Below are 27,895 nucleotides of genomic sequence, written 5' to 3'. Positions count from 1 at the left end.
GTTCTTTCTGAATGGAAACTTTTGTTCAGCTCTCATGTTTGCGGCTCTGCCAACCAGGCCAACGCGTCGGTTATGAAATGAGGGGAGAAACATTTATGACAGCCACGGACGAAGACATCAAAGCTTGAGCTGGCACTCACACATATGTATACAAACACACGTGCCCAGCCAGATCGGATCAGATCTTGTTATTTCTGCAGCAATTTCATGTGACACCAACTTTGTTGAATTTATCCATCTGCTCTTAAGCTGCTGGCAGGTGACCGAGTCTCTTCTAAGCTTGACTGAACTATGAAAGGTTCAGGATTTACATTTTGGCCCCAGAGGAAGGAAACTCACGAGACTGCAGCTCATCAGTGGACTGTGAAAAAATAAGTCCTTCCAGAGATTTTTGATTTTGCAATGGCAACGTTTTTGCTTAGCTAAGTACTTCTTTAAAATGTTGCCAAAGCCTGCAGCGTTTACAATCAGTTTCACTGCACTTGAACAGTCAGTTAAAGGGGCACTACGTAGTTTTGAGGAAGAAATGACCTTCATCTCCAGTGATTGACTTTCATGACTGAATAAAGAAACTGCCTTTAAAGGATAACACAATTTCATACTGTTTTACTTTGTTAATATTTGGCGTACCCTGCCACCTTTATAACAGTGAGAGTTTATTCACTTATAGAAAAAATAAGCATTTCTGAGTTCATATTACTTCATTAATATTGTAATTTATTTTCCAAAACGGCATAGTGTCCATTTAAAGTACCTATTTAACCATTCTAACTTTTATAAACTTTAAATCATATTGAAAACTGACACAATCTTCACAACCCGAAGCACAAAATCAACCAACTTTCTGTGAGTAATGGAGTGAACACAGATGCAGCTGCTGGATTAAATCAGGGACTTTATTAGTATTGAACACCATTTTTCAAGAAACCTTGTTTTTTTTGGTCTGTATTTTACAAAGAGAAGATAAAAGCACAGAGGTGCAGGTAGTGGCCTCACAGATATCTTGTACTGCTGAATGCTGAAAGGTGGCGATGATGGACGGGTTACCTTCTGAACAGATGACCTTTTGTTAAAAATCAGTATATTCCTGTCACGGTGAGACAGGGATGAGGAAAAATGTAGCACAGGCAGATTCAAGGTAATTACCAAATAGGATAAAATAGCTAAAAAAATGTTGTTGATCGGTTGATTGATGCCATTTTTAAGCAAAAATGGCAAAAATTCAAGCTGTTGTCTGGTTTTCTTAATTTTGTATGCTTGTAAACTGAAAAGTTTTAGGTTTTGGACTGTTGGTTGGACGAAACAAGAAATAAGGCAAAAAAAGCAAGGCAATTGAAGACGTCATTGTGGACTCCTGGAAGTTGTTTTTGACATTTCATCCACTAAAAAAATTATTGGTAAATCAAAAATAATAAGAAAAATAACTGATAGTGAAAATGATCATTAGTTTCAGCACTAATAATAACATATTATTCAGCTTTTTTGATAAATCATACCGTTTCCATGTAGCCTGATACGTGGAACCTCTGGATTAAACAATGTAAAGTTGCTATATGTAATCAAGTGTCTCCCTGTGTGTGTGTGTGTGTGTGTGTGTGTGTGTGTCAGGTGGCAGGCCGACGGTCCAGACAGGCGTTTGAGGCGGAGCCTGTGGAGGGGGTGTGGTCTGTCTGGGAGGAGTGGTCTGAATGCTCTCAGACCTGCGGCGTGGGCGTCTCACAGAGGAGCAGGAAGTGTTTACCTCCTCCGCCTCCTCAGACCCCTCCACTCTCCCATTCTCCACCGAACTGGGCAGGTTATTTACCCGGGGGCATCGGAGGTCCTGTCATCTCACCTGTGCGTCCCTACTACCCTCCTCGTTACCCCGGGCAACACTCACCTTATCACTCCCCTTCCATCCCCACCAATCACAACCCGGGATTGTCGCTGTATCGAAATACCAACGCTGTTGGAGGAGGAGGAGGAGGAGTTGGAGGGGGAGCTGCTCCTGTACCGGGACAGGCCAATCCATCAGCTCCTTTCTACCAGCCAGAATTCCCCCCAACCAATCAAGACCACGTATCTGTTTTTCGATCTCCCTACCACGCTCCTTCACACAGCTACAACCAGCCAACAAGGACCGTCAGGAGGCCGACCAATCCTGGAGCAGTGAGGCCTGGAGGAGGTGGGAACAGAAGGTCGGTCTCGCCCAGTCGAGATGGTGTGCCTGCGAGGAGGTGAGTGTGCCTGGATAATTAGGAAGCAAACTAACCAATTAGAGGCTGGTTATCACAGATTTATCAGTACCTTCACATACACCAATCTGACAGGTGAAGTGGATAACATTGATCATTTTATAACAATACATTTTTCTGTTGGGAAAACCTTGAGTCTACTTGTCACGCACCACCTACCCAAACATTGTCACAGACCGCGTACACCCCCTCAGTGTTGAAGAATGGCCCACGGAGCGTAACAAAGAGCTCAAGGCATCGACCTAGCCTTCAGTTTCCCCAGATCCCAATAAGATTGAACATCCATGCAACATGCCGGAACAAGTCCGATCCAGGGAGGCCCCACCTCACAACCCACAGGACTTAAAGGATTTGCCGCCAACACCCTGATACCAGAGACCACAGGACACTCCCAGAGGTCCCGTGTCCTGGCTTTGATGGGTCAAGAGCCAAGTCTGATCCAAAATGGGCCATCCATGGATTGGACTTATTCCCAGATGGCCCGCGATTGCTTGATCGGATTTGGATCTGGGGAATTTGGAAGTCAAGTTGACACTTTGAGCTAATTGTCACCATCTTCGGGCCGTTCCTGAGCAGTTTTTTTTTGGTGTGTCAGGGCATATTGTCCACCGTTGCCTGAGAAAGCTGTTGCCATGTGTTTGGGTGGGTCATGCTAGTCAAGTGGCATCAATATGATTGGCATACAATTTACCAGCAGAACATTTGATTGCAATAAGAGGATCAATGTTATTCACTTCACCTGTCAGTGCAAGTCCAAGTATGTTCCAAGTATGTGTAACTTTTCCCAAATGTATTGGTCAATATGTCATCATCAGATCTTTCTAACTCAAAACTATTAAAACTGGTGTAAAAGTTGTTATCGGTCGAGGTCTGAAAACAAAATTTATCAACATTTTCTTGTAGATTAAAGTGTCTTTAAATGTCAAAGGTCAGAGATACGACACAGAAACTCTGAGTCAATCAATTTTCAGTTAACGTAAGCTTCTACATATGCCTTGCTCAGCACCCCAGCCCCCAGGAAAATGACTCCAGCACACAGGAAGTGAGTTTTGCCTTGCTGGCAGTAGCAACGCCGGCTTGTTTAGAACAAACAGAAGAACTCAATTGTTAAGGGTGAGCAGCAAAAGCCACCAGACAAAGAGAAGATTTGTACCTCATCACAGGGAACACGGTAAAAAGTCACCGGTGACTCATCAGCAATCACATCACCAAAATAAAACACAAGCTTATGACTCATCCAGGTGCCATAAGTTAAAGTGCTGACATTGTTTAGGCGTTACTGAGGGTTTGTTATGATGTTTTGAGCGTTGGGAGTTGGCGTTATGCCCATCTGTGGCCCTGGTATCTGCTGTGTAATTACATCATTACCTCTGGTTTTTCTCATATACACAGGCAGTGCATTACTACGTTCCCTGACCGCAGCCTTCCGGCTCCACGTCGGTTATTATTATGTTGAACAGCAACATGAGCTGCATCTGAAATTTACCATCTTTCCGCTTTCTTTATCTTTGTCATTGTCACCGCCTCTGGCTCTTTCTGTCCATCTGTTAATCTTCTTCCTTTTTATGTCTCATTCACTTTGACTCGCAGATCTTCCAGCATCCGTCCAGGTCAGTTCGGGTACGGCAGGGTCCCGTTCTCTCTGCCTCTGCATCGTCCCAACCGGCAGGCTCGCCACACCGCCAATGGTACTGACGTTGCAACACCGCCCCCCGGGGAAATCGACGCCGAGACCAACGGGAAAGAGGAAGAAGAGGCGGAGAGTGATGGAGAAGAAAGGGAGGCGGGGAGGAGCGAGGACGTGGAGATCACAGACGCACCTGCTGCTGAGGAGTCGCCCACGACGACCACCACAACTGGAAACCCGCCACACCACCGCCACTTTGACAGACCAAATATAGATCACGCGAGAGCGAGAGTGCCACCTCCTCGCACCTTCTCACGCTCCTCGTCGCCCTCCCACTTGCCAAACCGCCAACGATTTGACTGGCACTCCGTCACCGCACCGCCTCCTCCAGTCCCTCCTCTCTCCCGCTCAAACTCCCCCGCCGCCGCTTCACCTTTTTCCACTTCTCTGCACCGCCCCAGCCCCGTGCACAGAGACAGAGAGCTCCACCCAGGCTTCAGCCCCCAGGTCCCACAAACCGGCAACGTCTACCCACTACAGCACCCCCACATCCCGCACATGGGAGTGGAGTCAGGCAGGGCTGGAGGGAGAGGAGCTCCTCAGGTGTACAGATGCTCCGGGCCGGAGAAGGAGTACCGCAGGTGCTTCTCACAGGTAAAGATCTCCGGGAACAGCAGAAATATTCCTCTTAATTTACCGCCTTCACGCCCTTTTAATAATATCAGCAACTCACATTCACACCAGCTGCCTCACTCAGCCTGCAGTCATGCTTGATTTATAATCATGCCGTGTGCTGAGGGGAGCAGTTAGACGAGGAGCTGAAGGTCAGCAGAGTGTATTTGATAGGTAGATCATTCCCCAGCTCCAACACTGGCTGGTTGTCTATGAGCGCTCGGATGGAAACTGACTGCGAGCGCCTCCGCTGCTCCAAGGCGTGTGTGTATTCTGGGTCACCACCAGAATACACACCTCCGTTGTGAAGCCACACACGCTCATGTGTCTGCAATCAGTATCTGGGCAACCGATTGCACGTATGTGTGAGTATGAAAAGAGCCTGAGTGTTTGTAAGTGTAAATGTGTGTGTCTATCGATTTGATGTCCTGTCTGGCTCGAGGCCTGCGGTGTTGATTGGGGTTGCGACCTACTCCATACCTCTCAGTGCAGCATAGTGAGCACATTATTTGTAGCAAAGTGTGCGACGTGCTGCCAAGAAGAGTGGGCGGAGATACAGACAGGCGGGTCGTGTCAGACAGTCCGACTCACCCTCAACACACAGGTGAGAAACCGAGGGCGACCTCGAGTAACTCAGGTCTCACCGAGACAGGAATGCCACACTTGATTTCACTCAATGTAATGTGAAATTGAGAGCGAATATCTCGGAAAAAGAGGGAAAAGATCGGATCCACAATGTCGTTTAATTAATGTTTTGATAATATGCTGTATGGTGTAATATTTTAAAGCATAAGAATGTTGACATTTTCAGGCTGCACCTGTCCTGGCGAGCGTGTGACATTTCACATATGTCAAAATCAGAATCAGCTCCACTTGGCTAGCTTGCACATTTACCAACTTTTTCCAATGGCTGCTTCAAATTAACAGCAGGCTCTCACACAATCCTCCACGATATTTCAAACAATAAATCATTTCGTACCCCGGAGAGAGTGACAACATGTGGAGAGTCACAGATTTCAGCTTGATCGAATTTGCAGTCATAAACATTTGACAGCTGCATTTGCAGCGGCTTCCTTTGTTCAATTAAGTGTGAACTGAAACTTTTTTTAGTTAAGTATTTTGTAGAAACAAAATGATTTGTGGATGTTGTGAATAATAACAGTAACAGGATTGAACCTACTCTTTTGGAAGCCTCTGAAGTCAGCATAGGACGATTTAGTGTCACAATTATCCTGTCCAACATGGCTGCGATTTGCAATATTTAAAACTGCACTTCAACATACTGAAATCTCTTTAACCTTAGATTTAGTTAGGAAACAAAAACTTCATCACATCCCAGATAGGACACACATGAATCATAAGGTCTTTCTGCACAAATGATGGATAAACAAATGGTGGTAACCTCATCTCCCTCCAGAAGCTTTTACACACATCCAATTTAACTTGTTTTTGTCCTGCCTTCAGCCACGGTGACAGGCTTAGGTAATTCAAAATAAATCAGGAAACTAATATAGGACTGTATGTCAGCGAGCTAACCATTTTTTTGGAGGCATTAGTAGGGTTTGAAGGGCCCGGCCAGATGATCTCAAGTGGCGATCAGGCTCATAAGGAGCAAACTAAAAACTCATGTTGGTAATTCTATCTGAACATTTTAACAATTCCAAAACACGGATACATGAATAAAAACAAAAAAACAACATGACCTGACATCTGTTTTGGGCTCGTCAGATGCTGTTGCAGTGGTGAGAAAGTCTCATTGCTGCTTGAGTTTCATAAAAAATCGAACATCCATGTGTGAGACATGGCACGTGATGGACTGAGGATCGGACGAATAAAGGAAACTGATCCGTCGTCCCTTCTAAGATTTGATCATGGGGACAGAAATACTTGACTGAGTGACATGTGAGCGGGTTATTTATGCCAGCAGACCACTTGTAGCAGGTCTGCTTTAAGTGGGAGCGTACGGGGATACGATAAGACTTAAGTGAACGACTAGCGCACACTCACACGCTTACGCGCTCACATGTTATTTCCACAACTGGCTCTCACAGAAGTGGAAGTAGACACTTGAATTAGGGGCCAGGTTGGCACTCTCGGGCACTTGACTTTTCCTTCTTAATTTGGCAGCCCCTCCCGTCCTCTTTCATCCCCCTCTTTCTTTCTTTCTGTCTCCGCCGGGCTCTGTGTGATAGTCCCCATGTTAAAACAGATTTAGTAGCTGGCAGAATACCGGCTCTGTGTGTGCCAGCAGCGCTAATAGCAGTCCTGTGATGGCTGAGCCTGCCTGACTCATTGGGTTACATATTTACCCAACATTAGCCCTCTGCTTTAGCCTTGTTTGCTCCTGCAGTGGATCGCCTGTGCACATCTTTTCATTGCTTAAAAATTGGTTTAAAAGCTGATGAATGGTGGAATTTGCCCAGGCTTGTATGCACTGTATATATGTGTGTGTGTGTGTGTGTGTGATTGAGGGATTGAGCCATACTGCGTGTGACACTTCTATTATCTATTAGGTGTGTTTCTCATAACACACAGTGCCCGAGGCCCATTGCAAGCGTGTGTTTTTACTGTTGTGTAGAAGCAAGTGGGGAACCAAGAGAGGGACAGAGGAAATGAGGAGGGCAAAAGGGGAAGTGTGTGTGTGTGTGTCTATGTGTGTGTAGAGTGTAAAGAGGGTGGTAAAGGAAGTGACGTGGTTAAGTAGTAGTGAAAGAGAGTACTGTTTTTAGAAAATCTGCACACAGTAGTGGGAGGGTGAGCTAAAGGGCAAAGGGAGAGAAAAGGTGCAGAGGGGAGGGAGGGAGGGAGGGAAAGAAGAAATGGAGATGAAGGCTGGTGAGAATGAGGCGGAGGGATGTGTTAGCAGAGGAGACAGGCGAGTAAAAGCGAGGAAGCGGCAGCAACAGATGGAGCAGGACGGAGAGAAAAAGATTCTGCAGGAAGACGAGGGGAAGTTTGTGCCAGAGGAGGAGAGAGATTCATGGAAAAGTGTTTGTGTGAGAGAGAGCGAGAGAGAGAAAAGCTGTATATATGTGTGAGTGTGTGTGTGTGTGTGTGTGTGTGTGTGTGTGTGTGTGTGTGTGTGTGTGTCTGTGTGTGTGTCTGTGTGTGTGAGAGAGCGCAGAGTGTAACAAGAGGAGAAGTTATTCTGTCAGAGGGAGAGGGGAGGAAAAGGTGGAATCTGAGAAGAAGCTGTCTGAGACAAACCAGCTTGAAGCAGACGTTTCAAAGAAAGACACTCTCCTCTTTCTGTCCTCTCCTTCCTCAAGTCTTTCGACCCAAATTTTGACGATTCTCTCGCCTTAGCTCCTTTTTTATGTCCTCCAAGTCAATGTAAATATTTACAGAGGAGCTCTAACAGTACATGCCTCTGCAACATCAGCAAGTGAGGCGAGATCAGAAGCAGCAGAAGTTGAGATGCACGTAGGTAGCAGGGGAAGACATGCTCATCTTAGCATTCAAAATCCTCCATTTGCCCCGCTTTCTTCCCCTTTTTTATAGTCTCAGTCCGAGTAATCTCACTCAATATTGTCCTTATTAGGTTGCCTTACTAGTCTGACCACCGCAGGCTGCGGCTACCGATTAGGTATAATCTCCTCACACAGCTTAACAGAGCAGGTTTTACCTCAAAATAGAGGAAATGGTTCGCAGTGTGACGCAATTAATAGTTAAGAATTTTTTCGTTTCATGTCCCAAACCGGATAATCGCACTTTGAAGACGATGTGGCTCCAACACTGTCTTTCTTCACCGCTCCGTGTCTGTTCACGAGAGCGGCAGGCAGCCTCGCTCCGTCTCTTTGCTGCTGCCACCGTCGTGTTTGCAGTGAAAACAAAGGAGGCAGAAACCGCTTTGAATCACCTTTAATGTCCAGCTGTCAAAATACAAAAGAGAAAATGTGAAAAATGTTTTATTCATCTGAGTCGTCTTCAGTTATTGCAGCTTGCTTACAGACTCTTCTGTCCTTGGCTTCACCTCAGAGGCTACACACAATCTATGGCTGCAACTATTATTTGTTTCTATATCTTTACATAGCAGATAGATGTTTGCCTCTATATTAATGTTCAAAAGATATATTTAACCTTTAAGTTTGGTAAGCGGACGACAACCCAACTCATGGTAATTGATGTTTTTCTATGTTCTACATGAACATCTCACTGAGCTTGTTCCCGTAGCTGAAACCTACCAGGTACACCGATGTGTCTCCAGGCTGCTGCAGCGATCGAGAGCCCGATGATCTAATCACAGCCTGTCATTAAACAGGCGTTGTTAAAAAGGAAATATATTATTATGACTATCAGCACGGAGCAACACTCCTCAGCTGTAATGACTGTGTGCAGACCCTGACACGCTTAATGTTGTTCTCATGAAGCGACAAACAGGCCCAGATGTGTGGGTTTATGTGACTCACGCACACACACACACACACACAGCACATTGACTCATTCAGAGTGGTCTGCACTTTGTTTGCTTTAGTTCTTTAACGAGTACCTGCTTCTCTACAAAAACCAGGTACGTCGCCTCTTGTTAAAGTGTTTATATCAGCTCCTGTGTGCTCAGAGTTTCGCTCAAGGTCCTTCCTTCATGTCGCCTTTCATCGCTTTCTGCCTTTTCTCCGTCTCACGTTCCAAACTTCTTCCATCTTGTGCTCTGTTTTTAATTTGACACTGTGAGAAATATGGTTATTTGCTTTCTTTAGTCAGATGAGAAACACCACTCTCGTGTCTGTACGGTGAGTAAGAAGCTACAGCCAGCTGCTGGTTAGCTCAGCTTAGCACAGAGACCAGGTAAAGCACTGGGAAACAGCTACAGCCTGGCTCTGTCTAAACGTAACAAAATCTACCAGCAGCACCTCTAAAGCTCACTAATTGACACACTATACCTTGTTTGTTTAATCTGTACAAACACTTTAGTGTAAAAACAGTGACAGCAAATCTCCAGGAAATAGTCGTAAATTTCTGTAAAACCTTGAAACCACAATATTTCATTTTTATGCTTTGGCTGAATACAAATGTCTGAATTTCAACGCTTTTGCAGACTTGTAAACTTTGCGGGCATGTACGTGGGAAGTCTGTGAGTGCTGAGAGCTGTCCAAACCCATAATTCATTCAGTCCACAGGGGGCCTCGAGCGGATGCTATTAATATTCAACCATGTCATGATACAGGAATAAGTAGAAGTATTGGCTGCAGAGGTAATCAAATGCATTTTATTATTGTAGTCTTTAGGTCTGTCTATCAGAGGCTTATAAAGCCTGGCTGTCTCACACCCTCACAGACTTAATGTGATGACAGCGAACAGTCAGTCTGCAAGTCCAGAGGTTGGACATTTACATTCAGCCTTCAGTTTTACCCCTTTTCCAGTCTTTATGCTAAGCTAAGCTAAGCTAAGCTAAGCTAAGCTAACCAGTTGCTGGCTGCAAGGTGTTATTTTAGTTTTTCAGTTCTTTCACTGCTATTTGTGTAAGTTTTAGATTTAGTGTAGGATGATAACCATGGCTGGCTGTAGCCTTATATTTAATAGACATAAAAAAAAAACCAGTGGCGTCAACAAATACGTTTATTTCCCAAAATGCTGAACTGCTCGTCTAACCAGGAAAGCTTACATAGATTGAAAATTTAGAAATTTCAAACACATTCATTTCACCCTCGAAACAACCTCAAGGGCAACATCCAGTGAGCTGTCTAAAACCATAAAGACAAACAAGGCAGATCTAAAACATGCGCAGCCACATGATTTCTGCAGCAATGATTCGATTTACACCGTCCAAATTTTGTGTGCAGGGATTTTTCAAAAAATTTTCCAATTTTGGATCCAGTTTCAGAAGGCTCCAGACAGAAGAAGAAGTTACCCAACACATTTAAAGCTCCTTTACACGATTCAGTGCAGTGCTGAGAATTAGGAGCAAAGCTGTTAACACTTCCCGCCTCTCTTTGTGTGTCATTATAAAAATATGTGTAAATGAAGAGTTCTCGCTGTGCATGAAAACACTCTGGTTTGTAGATATAAGATGTGGGTTTGTGGAAAGTGAAACATGGAAGGATTGTCATTTTCAGCCCAGTTCTGGTTTCAGTTATTGATCTTGTGGTTACTGTGTTTGTCTTCTGTTTTCTTCTCTTTTCTTTTACTGTTTTGAGGCTCCAACTCAAACCTCTTCTGAGAACTACAGCGATATTTCTTGCCGTCCGTCTCGCGCAGCACGGGGCCTCCTCCTTCAGTCTCGGCCTGCTGTTGATAGATGAGCAGCGTTTCCTCTGGAGGACTCCTGACCCCCTCAGGGTCAAGGCCTAGAGCTGGGTGGTGCCCTGCAAAGCGTCGACACACGTCCTCGGTCACAAGATTAGCCGGAGAATGTTAATCGCGGAGGACAAACACATACATGAGCGTACACACACACACACACACATATTAACACATGTCATGGATTTGTGTGCATTCGTACAGTGATTAGTGCTGCCGTGTTGATTTATGGCTGCAGGGCGGGCGGTCAGTCACTTTGTCTGTGCAGTGTTGCGGTAATGCCTGAGGAATGACCGGCCAGCCTTAACCTGTATGTGTTATTGGGGCGATAACGTCCAGCTGTGCAGGCACAGACTTGAATGGAAAATGACTGGATGACGTTTCACCTGGGAGCTGTCCCTACGGAAACACACATGTGGTGAAAGGTTCCCGCTTTCCTAAAAACTCATTAGTCTTGTCTGGGTCGGTCGGAGTGTTTGTGTTTCACGTATGTGTTATGTGTGATCAGGACCTTGGCTTGTGTGTGTTTATGTGTGTGTGGTATTTTCATGTGTGTGTGTGTGCGCAGAACAAAGCTTTCAGGCCTCAGGCAGTGCCCCTCCCCCCCTCCTTCTTCACATGCTCCTATATATTGCCCACAGGCCTCCTCTCTCCTCCCTCCTCCCTGCTAGTTAAACACATCTATAACTTTCACAGCTCCCGTACAAAAACACTTGACTGACTCTCTTTCACTTCTCTTTCACCTGCCGCTCTGCTGCTATCCATCTTTCACTCTTTCACCCTGTCAGTCCGCGGCTCAGAAGCTGCCAGTTCTTATATCTTTCAGCTTCAGACTGCTTTTATGTTTATACACCGCTCAGCAAGCCTTTCAGCGGCTTTAAGTCGGTCTTTTACAGCTACTTTGGTCGTATTTTTTTGGCTCTTCTGGGCTCGTTGTTTCCCAGTTTTAGCTGTTAGCCTTATTGACAATCGCATCACCAAATAAAAATGCTGAAATCTGCCAGGCAGTCAGACAATCGTGCAGATTTTAAACAGACCCTCAGGGAAACCAAACTTCCTGGGCAGAGAAAACAAAGAAAAATGGTGAAATGATTTCCCCAACTGTCAGTTGTAAACATCTCTCACAGACAGACCTCTTGATTTAGACCAGTTTTCCTGTTCGATGAGGGATTATTACCAATTAACGCTTTGTTTACGCTCATGTCCGGTTTAGGTAATCTGGCTCGCCTGTTTGCATGTTAACGTCCTCTCTGATTGTCTGACAGCTTGTGTATATTGCCCCGTCAGACTTCACTGTAGTGATGCGATCGCAGTGTTCCCAGAGCATATTTTTTTCCCCCCAGAACCAACAAATGTTTGTTAAATTTGCTTAAAAATGTACGGAAATAATAATTTTCTTTGGATTGACTAATCAATTGATTAGCTAATCATTGCAGCTCTAAAAAAACATAAAAACAATAGCAAAACTTTGATTCAAGGCAGGAACCAAGAATCTCCACATAAAATGTTATAAATATGACCAGACATGCAATGCTTTACAGCTTTTGATACTCCCTGCTATGGCTTCATTTCAATCGGTACTACATTAGTGCTGAGATTTGATCCTTATCTATGAAAGCTCAAAAATAATCAAAACTTTGGCAGCCTATTGTTTTAGGGGTTAAGCTGCAATCCAGTTGTTTTGATTCCAGTCAGGGACCTCTGTTGCACATCAGTCTCTTCTATTCCCTCATTTCCTGTAGTGACACTAAAAGAAATAAAGGAAAAAGGCCAAAAAATCAAAAAGACAGCTGCTTGTCATGACGAGTCCAAAGAGATATTTCAAAATCTCAGAAATCTTCCAGTATTTTATCCAGGCATACTTCAACTTCCGATCTCAAAGAGTTCCAGATGCACGACGCCAAAGTGAACAAAAAACTGACTGTGACAAAAATGATGTCTCTTTGGCAAGTGTGCACACAGTAACACCCTCAGCAGTGCAATCTTCTTGCATTACAAATGAAATAATACAAGACGCCATTAAATATTTTATTTTACGGCATTTTAATACTTGAAAATGTAACTAAAGATTTTATTCACTCACCTTTTCACAAATACCGTCGTCTACAAATACACTTTGCCCCCTTCTCAAGGGTGCTGTCATTGTTGTGCAATGTCAGACAGCTGCTCCCTCATGAAGTCGGGGTCAATAAATGTGCCCTGAGTTTACAATTATGACTTTGAGCATCGCTGTATTGTACTTTTTCTAATAGGAGGTAGGAAATGTTCTAGTTCTGAGTTGTCTGGACAGCAGCATTAGAGTCCAGTTAGTAATAAACAGACATAAGGCAAGAATCATTTAAAAAAAAAAATTTAACAAGATGTTTTTGAGTGTTGCTAAGTGACTGAATGGTTTTGACTCTGTTTGGAGGGTACTTGTGGTTTGGGTGTTTTGATGTCATCCACAGGCCCGGGCCCATCCTCGCTGCCTTTCTCTCCTTCCATCACCCCCCTCTTTAAGGATTTTGCTTCTGTAAAAGCCATCGCTCTCTTTTCTCTCTCCGCTCCTCGGCTCATTCAATAACTGCCACTCTCCCTCGTCAACCCCCCTCCCCTGTCTCTTTGGTTATGGGGAGACCCTCTCGCCCCCTCGCCCTGCACTCACAGTAAATGAGGGAGCACCGAAGTATACCAGTCCTTATAATAACACACAAATTCTCCCGCAGAGCTGCGAAACACCAGCGAACGCGTCTTCTCTCTTCTGCTTTCACTCTCACTTCACCTCCCCTCCCTCCTCCCTCCTCCCTCCATTCAGTCCATTAGCCTCCCTCTGTTTTTACACACCCTAAACTCTTTCGGGAGGAGGATCCACTCACCCTGTAGCGCTCTTGCGATCACCGACGCATGAATGCACACACTTGACATTTTCTTGCATTCTTTCTTTTCATTTTACATTCCTGTTTTTGTCCTTTATGGAAGCTCTTTGCTTTTTTACTGAACTGTAGCTTCTCAAAGCTGCACACACACCATCGTTTTTTTCTTTTTTGTTTATGGTCTTAACAGGCACATACACACACACACACACACACACACACACATGCATAGATACACAGGAACCATCCGGGCTGAAATGGGGCCCAACATGTTTATGTCCAGCAGAAATATTTACAACCATTACCAACCACATTTCACACACACATCCGGGCAGATTTACTGGGTTACTTGAAAACATCAGGTCACATACGTGTACTGACCTTCAAGCGCCCACATACACTCACGTATTCAGCGGACGTGGCCCAAACACACTCTGTGAGTGTGTGAGAGGCTCGAACGTATCGGCCATAAATAAGACAGAAATAAGTCCGTTTCTGCGGCGTGAAAATGTGGCGGAGCGCTCCACATAAAGTTTCATGAGCTGGTTTCACACTTTGCCACAACAGAAACAACAGATGATCCTTATGAGTGCCTTGTGACATGGCGGCCACATAGCTTCACTCACTCACACACACACACACAGTGAAAGTGTGAAATTGAGTGCATGCTTTGGCAGATGATCCATTAGAGTGTTTTAGTTACACTTTGTCGCTGAGGCCAGTTCACATGGGAAATGTGGGCCTGTGCGTGTGTGTGTGTTTAAACTTGACTACTCCCTTGCTCTTGACTCTCCCAGATGAGCGACGAGGAACTTTCCAGCTGCTTGTGACAGCTGTGTGAGTGAAGAGAGATTCAGTAAAAAAACAAGGAGAAGAAAGGGGAAGAGGAACGAATCAAAGAAAGAGAGGAGTGAAAGACACAAAGATTGTGGAGCTGACAGAGATTCGAGTTGCAAAGAAATCTGAGAGCTCTGTGTGCGGCATGCAGGAGTGTGTGTGTGAGTGTGTGTGTTTGAGCCAGCTGTGTGTCAGAGGGCTGTAAACTCGGTGGGTTTTATACCAGACAGGATGGTTGTGGCTTCCCACAGTAATGTTACCTGATGAAGCTGAGTGTGTGCGTGTGTGTGCAGCGGTGGAAGAATTATTCAGATCCTGTACTCAAGAAAAAAGTACAACAACACAAAAGATTCTGTTCTCAAAAGGTTATTTAAGTAAGTACAGAATTAAAATCAGCAAAATGTACTCAGAGGTTTGCTCAACACTCTCATATCTGTTAATTGAACATGAGGCTAGTATCAGTTAGCTGAGCTTAGCACAGAGACTGTGGGCAGGGTGGGAAAGCAGCCCGGCTCTGTCCAGCACCTCTAAAGCTCCCTAATTAACACCGCAGAGGTTTTGGCAGGTGTGTTTTGTTACCTTCGGACAGAGCCAAGCTGACTTTTCCCACTGTAAATTAACCCAACTGGCTGCTGGCAGTGGCCTAATATTACATGCTGTATTACTATAATAAGTTAATAATACCGGTGCATTAATGCATGAGTCTGAAAACTAGAGCTGTCAGATTGATGTAGTATTGGCACCAACTTGGCTTTCCAGATCAGCAGCTCTGAAAAATAGTCAAAGACCTCAGGTTTAAGGCTTTTTAAATTTACTGTTGCCTGGCATGTAGCTGGTAACTTGCTGTACACAGTTCGACCAACTTTGCTTTGAAGAACGCAGGAAGACACCTCACAGTAATGTTGCATGAGCAGACTTTTTATTTCTCTACTGCTCAGTGAACACAGTGCAGTGTACAGACACTTTACATACAGGGGATCACCACAGTTATGTTTGTAAGTGAAACGTACGGTGAAGATGATTGTCTTCAGCAAGTGTCATGGCAATCCATCTTTAAGCTGTTGAGTTATTTGGCTTAAAAGTGGGCTACTCAAAATAATTTCCCGCCGAAATGTAGTGGAGGAACGGTATAAAGTGCACATGGGAAATGGCAATGTGTGTGTGTGTGTGTGTCCCGCAGGACTGGGGCAAAGCTCGGTGAGTTACGGTCACTTCAGTATTAACCAGCAGAGTCGTGTCTGCCCGATGTTTCAGCTGTTGTTTAAGTGCAGGTATGCTGAAACTCTTTCCACTGTACGACTCCATAAGGACCCTGCTTGAACGAGCACAAGTTGGACATGCGCTCATACCCACACAGGCACAAACACACACTCGCACACACGCGCACGTGCTCACACAGTCACTCACATTCTGCGGTCATGCACTGAGCGCCACAGTGGATTTATGTGAGCAGCCGCTTCCAAAAAATCTATTATTTCCATATGGTTCTCATACGCTCGCTGACTGCCAAAAGCAGCAAGCAGACTACATGTGTGTATGTGTGTGTGTTTGTGTTTTAGAGTTGTGTTTGAGCTTACCTCTATGATCTCAAGTTAATTCTTCCCCTTTTTATTAGCTGTTTTTCTTCACTTTTCACTCACAACAGTCAGCTCCGCCCTGACTCCTCCAGGGACTGGGAGAGAAACACGCGTCGGGTTTAATAGCTGGGTGATTTCATACGAGTTCAATGTGTGGCACTGCATTTTTAAACTTCCCTCTATGTGTTTCTGTCCGCCAGGTGTGTGGAGGAGGAGCGCTGGAGTCCAGAGCAGAGCAGTGTGCAGCCTTTAACACCCAGGAGTTCATGGGTCGCCTCTACAACTGGGAGCCTTTCACCGAGGGTGAGGACGGAGTTAACAAACACGCCGCAGTTTAGCCGCATTGTGCTTCCATGTGATAATAGGCTTATAGCGATAATTAAATGCTAACGGGGGGGGAGGGTGGTGAAAAAGCGTCAGTAGAATGTGTGTTTAAGTGAGTTAAACGTTGCTCTGGTGTTAGTGTGCGTTGGCAGGCCTCCACCGCATGCCCAACCCACCGCAATCCTTCTTCTCATTGGAGCAGCTCGTGTGGCGTCGAGGGTGGTGAGAGTCAAGGGGAAAGGAGAATGACTGGAACTCATTCTGCCTTTTATTCTTCGCACAAAACGCTCTCCCTCCTCTCTTTTTCCTCTGATTTGTCCAACATCTCCCGTCCTCTCCTGCCAAGTTTCTCCTCCCAGCTCTGACTCAGAACACACAGATTCCTACTGCGTGAGATAAAGAAAGAGAGAGAAAAGGAGGACAGAGAGAGGGAGGTGAGAGGTGATGGGATGCAAGTGTCTTCGTCACATGACGACTGGGAGGGAAGGGAGACGACGTGGCCCGTGTGTGTGTGTGTGTGTGCGTGCGTGTGCGCGCGCGTGCACTTAAAGCGAGAGCGCGTTCGTGTGTGGTGCCGTGTGTTTGTTTACTTTCTTCTTGAGAGCACAATAGTTCAGCGCAGGGGAGATTGTGTCTATTTATCTTTGTTTTCCAATGCTGGAGGGAAAGAAAGAGGAAGAGAGAAGACAGTTATTCGAGGAATTTGATAGAGAGAGTATTACAAACATGGGGATTTTGGGAGCGAGAGAAGAAACACAGCTGTGAGATGATATCAACAGTATTTGTCATTAGCCTTAAAAATATGCTTACAAGCTGCTGGGTATTTACAGTGTGAGCGTTTTGGCAAGTGTGCTTTTGTATGTAGAGGAACGGCTTAATGGATCCGAAATGATTTGTTGTGCGTGTCTGTTTGTGTATCTGTCTGTCTATGCACTTGTGATTACTGTATCAGCTGGCTGCAGTTCATCAACACACGCTGTGAGAGCGTAGAGCCGGAGACAATAGAGCAGCAACACCGACCACATACATACGTCTGGTTTCATTCTGATTTAAAACAATACACACTTTTCAAACTTGTCCAAACAAACACACAACTAGAAACAGAAAAACACGAATAAGGGCACAGTGCACCTTTAACAATGAGTCAACTTTATCCACTGTGAACTCTTCTCCCCCCCGGGGCTTTATGACGCAATTTTTCTATTTACTAGTGCTGAGGATGACTTGAGGAGTCTTACAGCCTGAGGAAAGAAGCTGCTCTGTACTCTGGTGATACAGCAGCGGATACTATATCGCTTGCCAGAAGGGCAGCAGGGTGAACAAGCTGTGCAGAGCCTGCTTGTCCTGAGCCATGCGCTTCCATGCCGATTTGTGATGTTTCCAGCCAGGAAACCCTGTGCCCAATCTATTCAACCTTGTTTCCAAACAGCTGTTTTGAATGAAAGGGCTCTAATAAGCACACTGTACACTGCCTGCTTGGCACACGGCAACTAACAGACACAGTTAGTAAGTAGCTGGTGGAGACAGTGGGACAAGGGGGCAGCTAAAGAGTCGGATACTTCCTGGTGGTGAGTTAGAACAAAGCTTAAACTAGTGAATGTTGGACTTTAATCCTGCAGATGGTGGGAAACACAACTGAGAACAAATGCTAATGTTGCTCTTTGACTGCTGGATGTGCGAATAGGCACCTGCTTGCTAACACGTTCACCATAACAACTTTATCCTGGATGATATGTTGAGTTGGCAGCTTGAGCTGAAAAGTGGCCAAGAATTAATGCTGTAAAGTTACTTTTTTCCATAGTTTTATGTAATCCCATAACACAACTACAAATTATCCAAACAAGTTAGATTCTTTAGTGTTTTTATCCTGTGCTTCAGTTGCAATTTCCACACTTTCATGTTTTAACACAGTATTAATCACCTGTATGCATGAATGTGAATTTAAATGGTTGTCCGCCTATTGTCTGGTAGATTCCCTGCCTTTCTAAAGGTCACACAACACCGAGGGAAGGAGTACACATTAAGGTTTGTAGTGACGTGTTTTGGTCGTGTCAGAGCAGCCTGAGAACAGTTTTGAGGGCAGGTCTAGACCATGTACGCTTCACATCTGTAACAGGAGTCAAGGCCGGGGTATCAGCAGGAGTCTAACTGTCTGCATAAACACACAGGGGCTTTCCTTTCACCTACCAACCCTACAGTATGTGTGTGTGTGTGTGCGAAGTGAAAGTCTGAGATTACTGTGTGCATCCTGAATCGAGCTTCTCTTAAATTTTCTCTATCTGCTGTGCATCCTTGCCCTCTGCTCCACTCGGGCTTATTTTAAGCCACCGAGACCTTGAGATCTGCTGAGAAGCAGAGAGGACTGGACAGAGACGGAGAGAGACGGAGAGAGGAGGGGAGGAAAAACAGAGACAGCCTCTGATAGGGGGGTAAATCATTCTTCTGGCGTTAGGAAGACACATCGTAATCCCATTTCTGTGAGGAATTTTTTGGATGAAAGAAGCCACCAAATGGCAGATGTCACGTTTATTAGCAGCTGACGGGGCAGTTACAGTACTGAATGTGTCTAAAGTATTTGTCGGTGACGTCAGCCGGGTCAGACACGCTCGATCAGCACTGGAGATGATCCTCTCCACTCTGCTAAGTAAACCCTATCGCACTGTTTACTTCAGTCCGGTCCCACTGGCTACAGCCCAAACCTTCATATCTAGCTTCCCATCAGTACGCTGGAGGCTGCGAGGAGTGTGTGTGTGTGTGTGTGTTAGTCATTTCTGTCCAGCTGCACTCATCTGTTTAGGACTTCAGGAGGGCGCTGCATATATTTCCAGTTAGTATTTATGTTAAACTGTGCAGGCAGCTCTTGCTACTTAGCGTGTGATTCTTTGCCTCCAAGGTGACGGGCTGTAATGTATGCACTGCAAAGTGTTGTGGCCTTTGGTTTGGATCTGTGACTTAAACTGTAAAGCTGCCACTATGGCTGTAAACCACAAAAATGATGGTCCCGATTCATTTCAGCGAAATGAATCCCCCCCCACCCCACCCCGTGAGTCTTTCTGTAAGCGCTGCACGTGCAGGTGTTGTTTTACTTGATATTCCCGTTTTTTTTCGGGCCTCATCCCCTCTTCCTGTCCCACTGCCTCTCTCTTTCTCTGTCCCTGCTGGAGTTTGTTTAGACGGAGAGATAGTGGGGAAGTATATTTAGACATCATATATTCCACTGTCTGAACACTAAGCTCGGAGAGGGAGAGAGGGAGAGAGGGACAGTGGAAGAGAGGGGAACAGAGGAGCGGAGAGAAGCAGCGAGAGGCTGAAAATAGAGAGGAAAAGCTCAAGGTGATTAGGAGTCGCTCGAACGTGGCTTCAGGAGAGGAGGAAGAGGAGATGGAGAACGAGGGAGAGTACGTGAGTGGGAACACGTCTCCCACTTTGAGCGCCCCCTCTCTTCTCTGTCACTGTCTCCAGTCTAATCTCTCAAAGATAACTATGACAGGCGGAAAGAGAGAAGCAGGATGGAGAGAGAGAGGGTGGGAACACCGCCTCCCCTTTCTCTTTCTTTCTAAATATGTACTGTACATCTGTCGCTCTGCAATATGCAGACAGAACGGCAGCAAAAGGGTGGAGATGGAATTTGGCCACTGCTTTTCTTCCACGTTATTGTACAGTAGTTACATATGTATAACCAGCGAGATTGAGATTTACTATATGTGTTAATCAAAATAAGTTAAATCATTTGGTGAAATACATGACAGAAATAGCAGATCAGAGTCATCTTAAAGGAGCACTGTGTAGGTTTGGAGAAGAAATTCAGACTCAGAATTTGAGGTAATAATACAAACACATAAATGTTTATTTTTTCAGAACTGAATAAACAAGCTGTTCTCAGAGGAAAATAAGTTCCCCAGAACACTGTTTGAAGCTAGAAAGGTGGCAGGGTCCGCCACATATAAGCAAAGTAAAACAGTATGAAATTGTTTTGTCCTTTAAAGTAAGTTTGTTTATTCAGTTTGTTCAGTCATGGAAACAAAGAGAGTTTTATTATTTAGTTTGTTTACCGTGTTCGGTGTGGCGACGTTTAATGTTCCCGAAGACCTCTGTAGTCTCATTTAGCCACTTGTTAGCAACCAGCTAACATTTTTTAAGACACTTAAACGCTTTATAATTGTGAAGTATTTGCTGGCGCACTTTGTCGTAGAACAGAACTCGAAAAAGTCTGTTAGGCTTGATGTAAAAAAAAGTAGGTAGAAATCTGTACGCACCTCAAAATTCAGTTCAATCTCAATTTAGAGCGCTGGGATGAGATTATAAAATGATTATCGACACATTTTTGTGCATGACAACTTTTTATTTTATGAAACATAATTCCTTTTTTTCTCTGTGTGCGACTCTTTGCTACTTTTAAAAGATAGTGTATTTGTAATGATCCATAATTAAAGGAAGCAGATGAATTTGCTTCCATTATCTTTGCTCACACTCAGCCATGCTCACCAAAACTCAAACAATAGTCTCCCTTTCTACGTTACATTCACCGTCCAGTTGGTTCAGCTGTCGTACAGCCGGTCTTACAAAATTGTTACAGCTGATCGAAGTGTTGACAATTGGGTTTTTCAAGAGAGAATCGAAATCTAACAATCTAATCCTTTTTTCCTTTGTTTACTCTGCTCTCTCTTCTAAGAATTTCTTGTTTTTTTCTGGTAACACAGTAAACTGAGAGGTCTCCTGTAATCTGTATCGTGCAACAGATGTTTACCATTGTTGAAGGACCAGCACTAAATTCTCTGAGTATATTTATAAGCAGGTTGATGTTCCCAGTAATGCATGACCTTCATTTCCCTTCAAAGCTGTGGAAAGATAAACATCCAGACTGGGTCAATTGCTTCACCTGCATCACTTCCTGACCGCTTCCAGCCACTTAGAGATAAAATACACTCCTTAATGTCCTTAACATATTTGTCCAGGCACACAACTGTGGATCAGGATGTCGAACTTGCGAAGGGACAAACCCTCACTCAGTGTGTGTTTAATTTGGAGATTCACAACATGGCTCATCCCTGCTACAGATGTTTTTTGGAAATCTTCTGTCAGAAGCCTACACTAGGCCACTTTTTTATTATTAAGATAATACTTGGTTCACTCAGCACTCCCACTGATACTCTCCACCTCCTTCTTTTTGGGTGGTGTCCCCCTGAAATGGAAACCAACAAAACAATGACGTGGCATCTGAACAGTCCAGTTTTACTAATCCTTTTCATTGATGATGACTTGTGTACTACTTACATTACACCTGATGAAGCATTGTTGAGAGATTCAAGAAACCTCAGTGTTTCTGTGAAAGTATTTATGGAGTTTCTTTGACTTTACTATGCACCTTTTTGCACTTGCACGCGAGGTGAACCCAGGGGTCTGGTATTTGACCTTTAGTCTTTGTTCTTGGCTATCTCCTCTGAACCTCTTGACTTTGAGGATGGTCGGCTTTAGGTTACCTGCTGATGAAGGCTTATTAAACTGGGAGAGGAAATCTTCCCATGGTGAAACAATCTTCAGTGTTATTATATGAAAATTAAGTGGCATTAGTGTGATATCAAAACCACACTTTACTGTAAATTATCAAATATATTTCACAAAAGAAGGGCTTGTAGAGAGAAACGCCCTATGTTTCAAACTGCTTCAAGGACAGAATAAACATACTGTGCAACAGCTTTTGACCACTTTTGGCAGGTTGTCATGCTGTTCATATTTATGTAGAATTCACTAGTGGGTACATTTCTGTTGTAATTTGGCGGAGAAATACGACACCGCCGCGAGAAGTCATAATTTCAGAAGCGCAGAATTTGTCCTTTTAACCCCTGAACTCCCAGTGACAGACCCCCTCCCTCCCATCTGCAACTAAATCTATGACCCCTTACTCATGCTATGTGCTCATGTCTATATAGCTCTGTTTCACACACACACACACACACACACACACCAGCTCTACCCGAGGCCTTAAACCCCTGCCACACCCCCCCAATCTTGTGGGGGTGTGTGCTGCAGTAGAATCAGGGCTAGATAGTCTTCTTTTATTGTCAAAACCTGACCCTACATTACCCACGATGCAACTCAGCGTATCAATCGTAGCGTAATTGTTAAGTACTGAGAGTTAGCATTACGCTTCAGGTCAGATTCGTAAACTTTTTCTACTTAAATTCCCGATTTTAATGTACAATTTGCCTGTCGGAAAATCTCTAATGTGGTTTCTCATATATAAGGTAACGTATAGTATGGAAAAAAGTATTGTCTTGGTATGCTCACCAAAACTTGATTAATCATTTAGTTGATTCAAAGAAAATTATTTATTAATTATTTATTTTGATTATCGAGCAATCCTTTCAGTCACTTTTCAAACAATAGGTTAAAGCCCAGTACATGGCTGGTTGACCCAGACCTGCGAAAGATCTTGTGCGAGTGACTCTTTCCTGAACCCTAACCAAGTGTTTTTGTGCCTAAAGCTAACCAGATCTTAACCACAGCTTTGTCAAATTATTAAACATTATTAGTTTTCCACAATAAAGAAGCAATGCGTACAAATCTCATAAGAGTCTTAAAGTCTAAAGAGGTCAAACAGCTTCAGCAGCACTTGTAGTATATAGAACAACTTTATTAGACCAACACGTTTCGGCTTGTGGATGACCCTGATGAAGGCTACAAGCCAAAACACGTCAGTCTTATAAAGTTGTTCTCTACACTATTGGTGTTGCTGGAGCTTTTTGACCTCTTCAGACCTTCTCTCTTCCCTTGGTTGTGCCAGAAACCCCCACTCTACTATCCAGCATTGACCAGTAGACAGAGATTCAGGTGTGTTATGCTAGTAGCGGCTAATGTAGCGTCAAGCCATCACCCTCGATTAGACATCAAGGCTACAGAGGTCTGGTAATCTCATTTCTTTCTAACTCCACAGCTCCATATTTTTGAGTCTGACTCAAGTGACATCACTTGAGGCAAATTGACCTGTAAAACAGACTTTATTTTGTAAAATTGACACAATTGCCCTTTAAAGGGGCACCGTGTAGTTTTGGGGAAGACATTTTAATCAGAGGAGAAGAACTAAATGACTGACGGACAAAGGCAAAGGACAACACAATTTCATGCTGTTTAACTTTGTTTGTATCTGGCGGACCCTGCCACCTTTCTTACCTGTTTATTCTGTATGGAAAAGACACATATTTCTGAGTTTGTATTATTACCTTATTAATATTTGAAATATCAGAATTCTTAGTTTGAATTTCAACCCCAAACCTCATAGTTCACATTTAAGTACACAGCTGGAAGTAGGACGCGGTAAGCCTAGCTTAGCATAGACACTGGAAACACAGGGAAACAGCTAGCCTCTAATGCTCACTATATAACACATTGTGTATTTTTACATAAACAAAAAGATCTAAATTTATGGTTTTAGAAGTGAGAGATCACATAGTGTAACTATCAGTCATCTTTTCATTGAAGGAAATGTTGAACTATTCCTTTAAACCTGTATTTCACCACATAGACACACTCCTCTAACTTTCTCCACATGTTTTACTTGTACCTCACTCCTATTCCCTCGTGAGACCGTTTGTATTTTCTGCTCATCTATTTGTCAGCTTATTCTCTCGGAACTGAAGGGCTTTAATTTCCTCCTTTACCCTGAAGCTGTCTTCTCTTTCTCTGATTCCTCCCTTCTGTTCTCTCTTTCCAAGTACATCTCTCCCTGCTGTGTGCGCCCGTTGGGTTTCTCCCATAAATCAAACCGTCCTCAAGCTTTTACACCTCTCTTCTGTATCCCCTGGGAGGGTGGAGCAGCGAGTGCGCTCGTACATGTGAGCAGCGGGGGGAAATAGGTAATCACTCTGGTGCTGTGTGACTGTCAGGGGTTACATGGCCCTGCCTCGGTTTCCTGACCACATGGAAAGACGTTCAACGCCCAGATGGGTCTTCTCCAAGCCAGGCAGATGCACAAAAAACTACATACAGGAGATCTCCCAGCCACACACTTAAGACAGGCATATATGTTGTGCAGTAACCCTTGTATCCTCTGTATGTTGCAGTTGGTGCAGACAAGCAGTGCGAGCTGACCTGCAGACCTGCTGGCTATCGTTTCTACGTTCGTCAAGCCGAGCGTGCCAGAGACGGGACCCCCTGCGTCAACGTCAGCTCAAATGACGTGTGTGTAGAAGGACAGTGTCTGGTGAGTGCGTTTAAATGCCCGGGTGTGAGATTTTAGCTTCAAGTGACTGAGGCCTTCCTGTCTGGCCGGAGGTTGACAAAGTCCAGAACTGGCCGTCTTAGTCTCACGTCTGGAGGCTGATTTAAGCCTGGCATTCAGATTCAGAGTGTCTCCAGATTTTTTTATCACCCTACTCTGGGCCTCTTTTGTCTGTTTCTTTCCTTCTTTTTCCTCATTTGCACTCTGGCTTTCTGATTTTGCCTCTTGAGCGGGAATCTGGCCAGCAACAGTTACCAATTTACACAAACAACGTTGAAATAAACACTGGCAATGTCTATGAAATGTCAACAAGATTGGAATTAGCCATTCTCTGCCCTGTCCCCTCCCCTCCTCCCACATCTCTCTTGTTCCACTTTCTTTCCCCTCATTGTCTGACCCATCACTCACATCTTTTCCCCTTCTTCCTCTGCCAGACTGAGGGTTGCGATGGGGTACTGGGCTCCGGCTCCCTGATTGACAAGTGTGGGGTGTGTGGTGGGCGGGACAGCTCCTGTCGAAAGGTGACGGGAAGCTTCCAAAATGTCACCGTTCCCCTTGGTTACCACAAGATCCTGGACGTCCCGGCCGGAGCTACTTTCATTAACATCACGGAGAGACGTGCCAGCCCCAATTACCTGGGTAAGACCTAATAAACACAAAATCGAGCACATGGACACACACATTTACAGTTTAAAGGACAATTTCACCCAAAATGTAGTTGTGACCTTTTCATGCAGATTAAAAAAACGTTATGTACACCCTCAGTGCGTGGTGGAGCTTACCCACTCCAGATGGGGTGGACGCTAACGGTTTTAGCTTAGCAGCTACAGTGAAGATTTTGGCTTTAAAACATTTTGTGTTTATGTTTCAGTTGCCTTTTTACGTTATAAAACAAGTCCCCATCTATTTCAGCTGTTTAGGACAATGTTGCAACGTTGTTTTGCTGTGAAGCTCGAAAAAGGTTTTGTGGACTATGAAACTTCACCCGACTTTCCATCGGCATGCGGTTGAGTAGATAATGACTGAAGTTTGGGGTGAACTTATCCTTTAACAGTCCTTGAATAATCATACTGGTTGCAGCTCTCGTAAAAGTGAGACATTGGCGAGGGAATTGCAGATTTGGGAATGAGATTTGGCACTGTGTGTGCTGGCTTGGACTAAGATTGTAAATTTTTGTGGCCTCAAAGACTTCAAGCAGATTAAGCCAGCATTGTATTAGAGCCCATAAGGAATCAGTGAAGTGTGTACGTGTGCAGGTTTTCTCTCACAGGCCCCCCATTTGGTAGCGAGACAGCACTCTAAAGTCTGTGTTTGTCTGTCTGAAAGTGTGTTTAAGCTCATGGGGGTTTCCTAAGAATTCCCCACAATGTAGACTAAACAAGAAGAAGACTCAAACCTTGCTCAATTCCTCCTCCAGCCATGAGGAGTGGCACCGGGGCTTCAGTAGTGAACGGTCGTTGGGCTGTGGACCCTCCAGGGGACTACCCGGCAGGAGGGACCACTTTCACCTACACCCGACCTAGAGCTCAGGCGGAGGGGGAGGAAGAGAGAGGCGAGTCCCTCAGAGCTCCAGGACCCACCACCACACAGCTGCAGCTATATGTAAGTACAGAACCACAGGAAGGCATTTACTCTAACCCTGTAAGCAAACATGAACCATGGCATGGCAAAATTAAGTTAATGATAAGAATCGTAGACTAATGTATAGACACACATGTACACACACAGTCTTCTACATCTCTGTAACATTATCCTAAGCCTGAGGCAATGCTCTCCTGCTCTGTGTCAATATCCTCCAGATAGGCAGCATTATTTTGGCATTATGGAGGGATAAAAACAGCTACACTAAAGCTTAGCCTGAGCCACATCAGACTATCCAGGGCTTTATAATAACAACTCTAACCTCAGGCTAAGATCTTATTAAAGAAGAGGAGTCATCTGCAGCGTTGCATCCAGAAGCTACTATGCAGGAGGGGGTAAAAATAGCAAGCAACCACCAAGGTCGGAGTTTGGTCTCCTCTGGGATCACCTGCATTTTTAGGGCTTAATGGGATTTTAAAATAAGACATAAAAAGACTTAAACTCTATAACCTCGCCAGGAGCACTGTGAGGCTGTAATGCTCATTACACACTGGGAAAGAAATGTTTTGACGGCGATGAAGACTAGAAGGAGTCTTCTATCTGCCTGTGGGTGGTGCAACAGAGAAGAACGACGAAAAAGCCACATCAGAAGTGTTGTATGAGTCGTACGTCGGATGTCTCAGCTTGTCTGGCTAAGCTACAGCACAAGTTACACCCCTTGCTACACCCATTGTTTACTCAGCGCTCCCATCAGTATTCACCTACTTTACTTTATCTCACTATCACATCAGTGTGGGCGAGGGGAAAAGGTCAGATAAAGCCAAATGCTCATTGCAAGGTAGATGTGGGGCATTTTTATGGCTTTATTACAGACAGGAGGTAGTGAGATGAGTGGAACTCCAGACCGGACTCCAACTGGGAACAGTTAATGGTCCGTATCTAGCTTAGCTTAGCTAACCCTTTCCAACCAACCTTGTCCCCATTTCATATCTGCAGTGATGGAAACAGTCTTTGTCACACATGGCTGGAATACAAACAATACAGAAGCCTAGTATTTGTTGATTTTTTGTTTTTTCATCAAGCTCAAAAAACATGAATTTCAACTGTTTACAGATTCTTTGTAATGAGAGTAAATAAACAGAGAGGAGGCCCAAGTAAACAGTAATTTTGTCTTATGGGGCTAAAGACTGAAAACAAGGGGGGAGCTGCTAGTCTCACTCTGTCAGAAGGTAACAAAAACTGCCCACCGCACCAAAACTAAAGTGTAAAAACGACATTTTGTGGTTTCACAGAGGGCTGCGTGTATCGCTTTAATTGCGACATTGTCGTGAACTGAAGTGACAAAGTTTCGATCACTAAAGTTTTCAGGAGTCATCTTCTTGGGACCGTGAAAGGTTGCACTAATTTAATTTAATCATCCTATCATTGACTGTGTAAGATATGGACGGAGCACCCGCGTCTGAAAAACTGAGCCTGCATTCTTTCTAATGACCAGCAGGGGTCCAACTGTATGTAAGCTAATGAGAAAATGTCCCTATTTGTCATTTGATTTATTACCTCAATAGACATTTTATTTATGGCTACCTTGTGATTGACAAGTCTATATCATGGTGTATTCAATTCAATTCAAAAACCTTTATTTGTCCCCGGGGGGCAATTAAAGGAAATCCAGGATATCCTCCGCAGCTCCATGCTCCCATCACATATGATTACTTCTGGCTCCAAAAAACAATGAA

At 44.4% G+C, this 27,895-nt stretch overlaps 1 protein-coding gene across 1 annotated transcript in view; it reads left to right on the top strand.

The window, feature by feature from the left end:
- Nucleotides 1–27,895, top strand: part of adamtsl4 (ADAMTS-like 4) — a 39,930-nt gene that overhangs the window by 3,845 nt on the left and 8,190 nt on the right. Inside the window, exons 3-8 of the mRNA XM_084358136.1 lie at nt 1,609–2,216; nt 3,825–4,515; nt 16,237–16,339; nt 24,421–24,560; nt 25,013–25,217; nt 25,996–26,180. Coding sequence (XP_084214262.1) covers nt 1,609–2,216; nt 3,825–4,515; nt 16,237–16,339; nt 24,421–24,560; nt 25,013–25,217; nt 25,996–26,180 — 1,932 coding nt within the window. The remainder of the gene's footprint in view (nt 1–1,608; nt 2,217–3,824; nt 4,516–16,236; nt 16,340–24,420; nt 24,561–25,012; nt 25,218–25,995; nt 26,181–27,895) is intronic.

Source organism: Pagrus pagrus (genome assembly GCF_965226575.1).
Source record: "Pagrus pagrus genome assembly, chromosome: 7".
NCBI lineage: Eukaryota > Metazoa > Chordata > Actinopteri > Spariformes > Sparidae > Pagrus > Pagrus pagrus.
The sequence above is the reverse complement of the archived record's forward strand: the minus strand, read 5'-3'. Positions and strand labels throughout refer to the sequence as shown.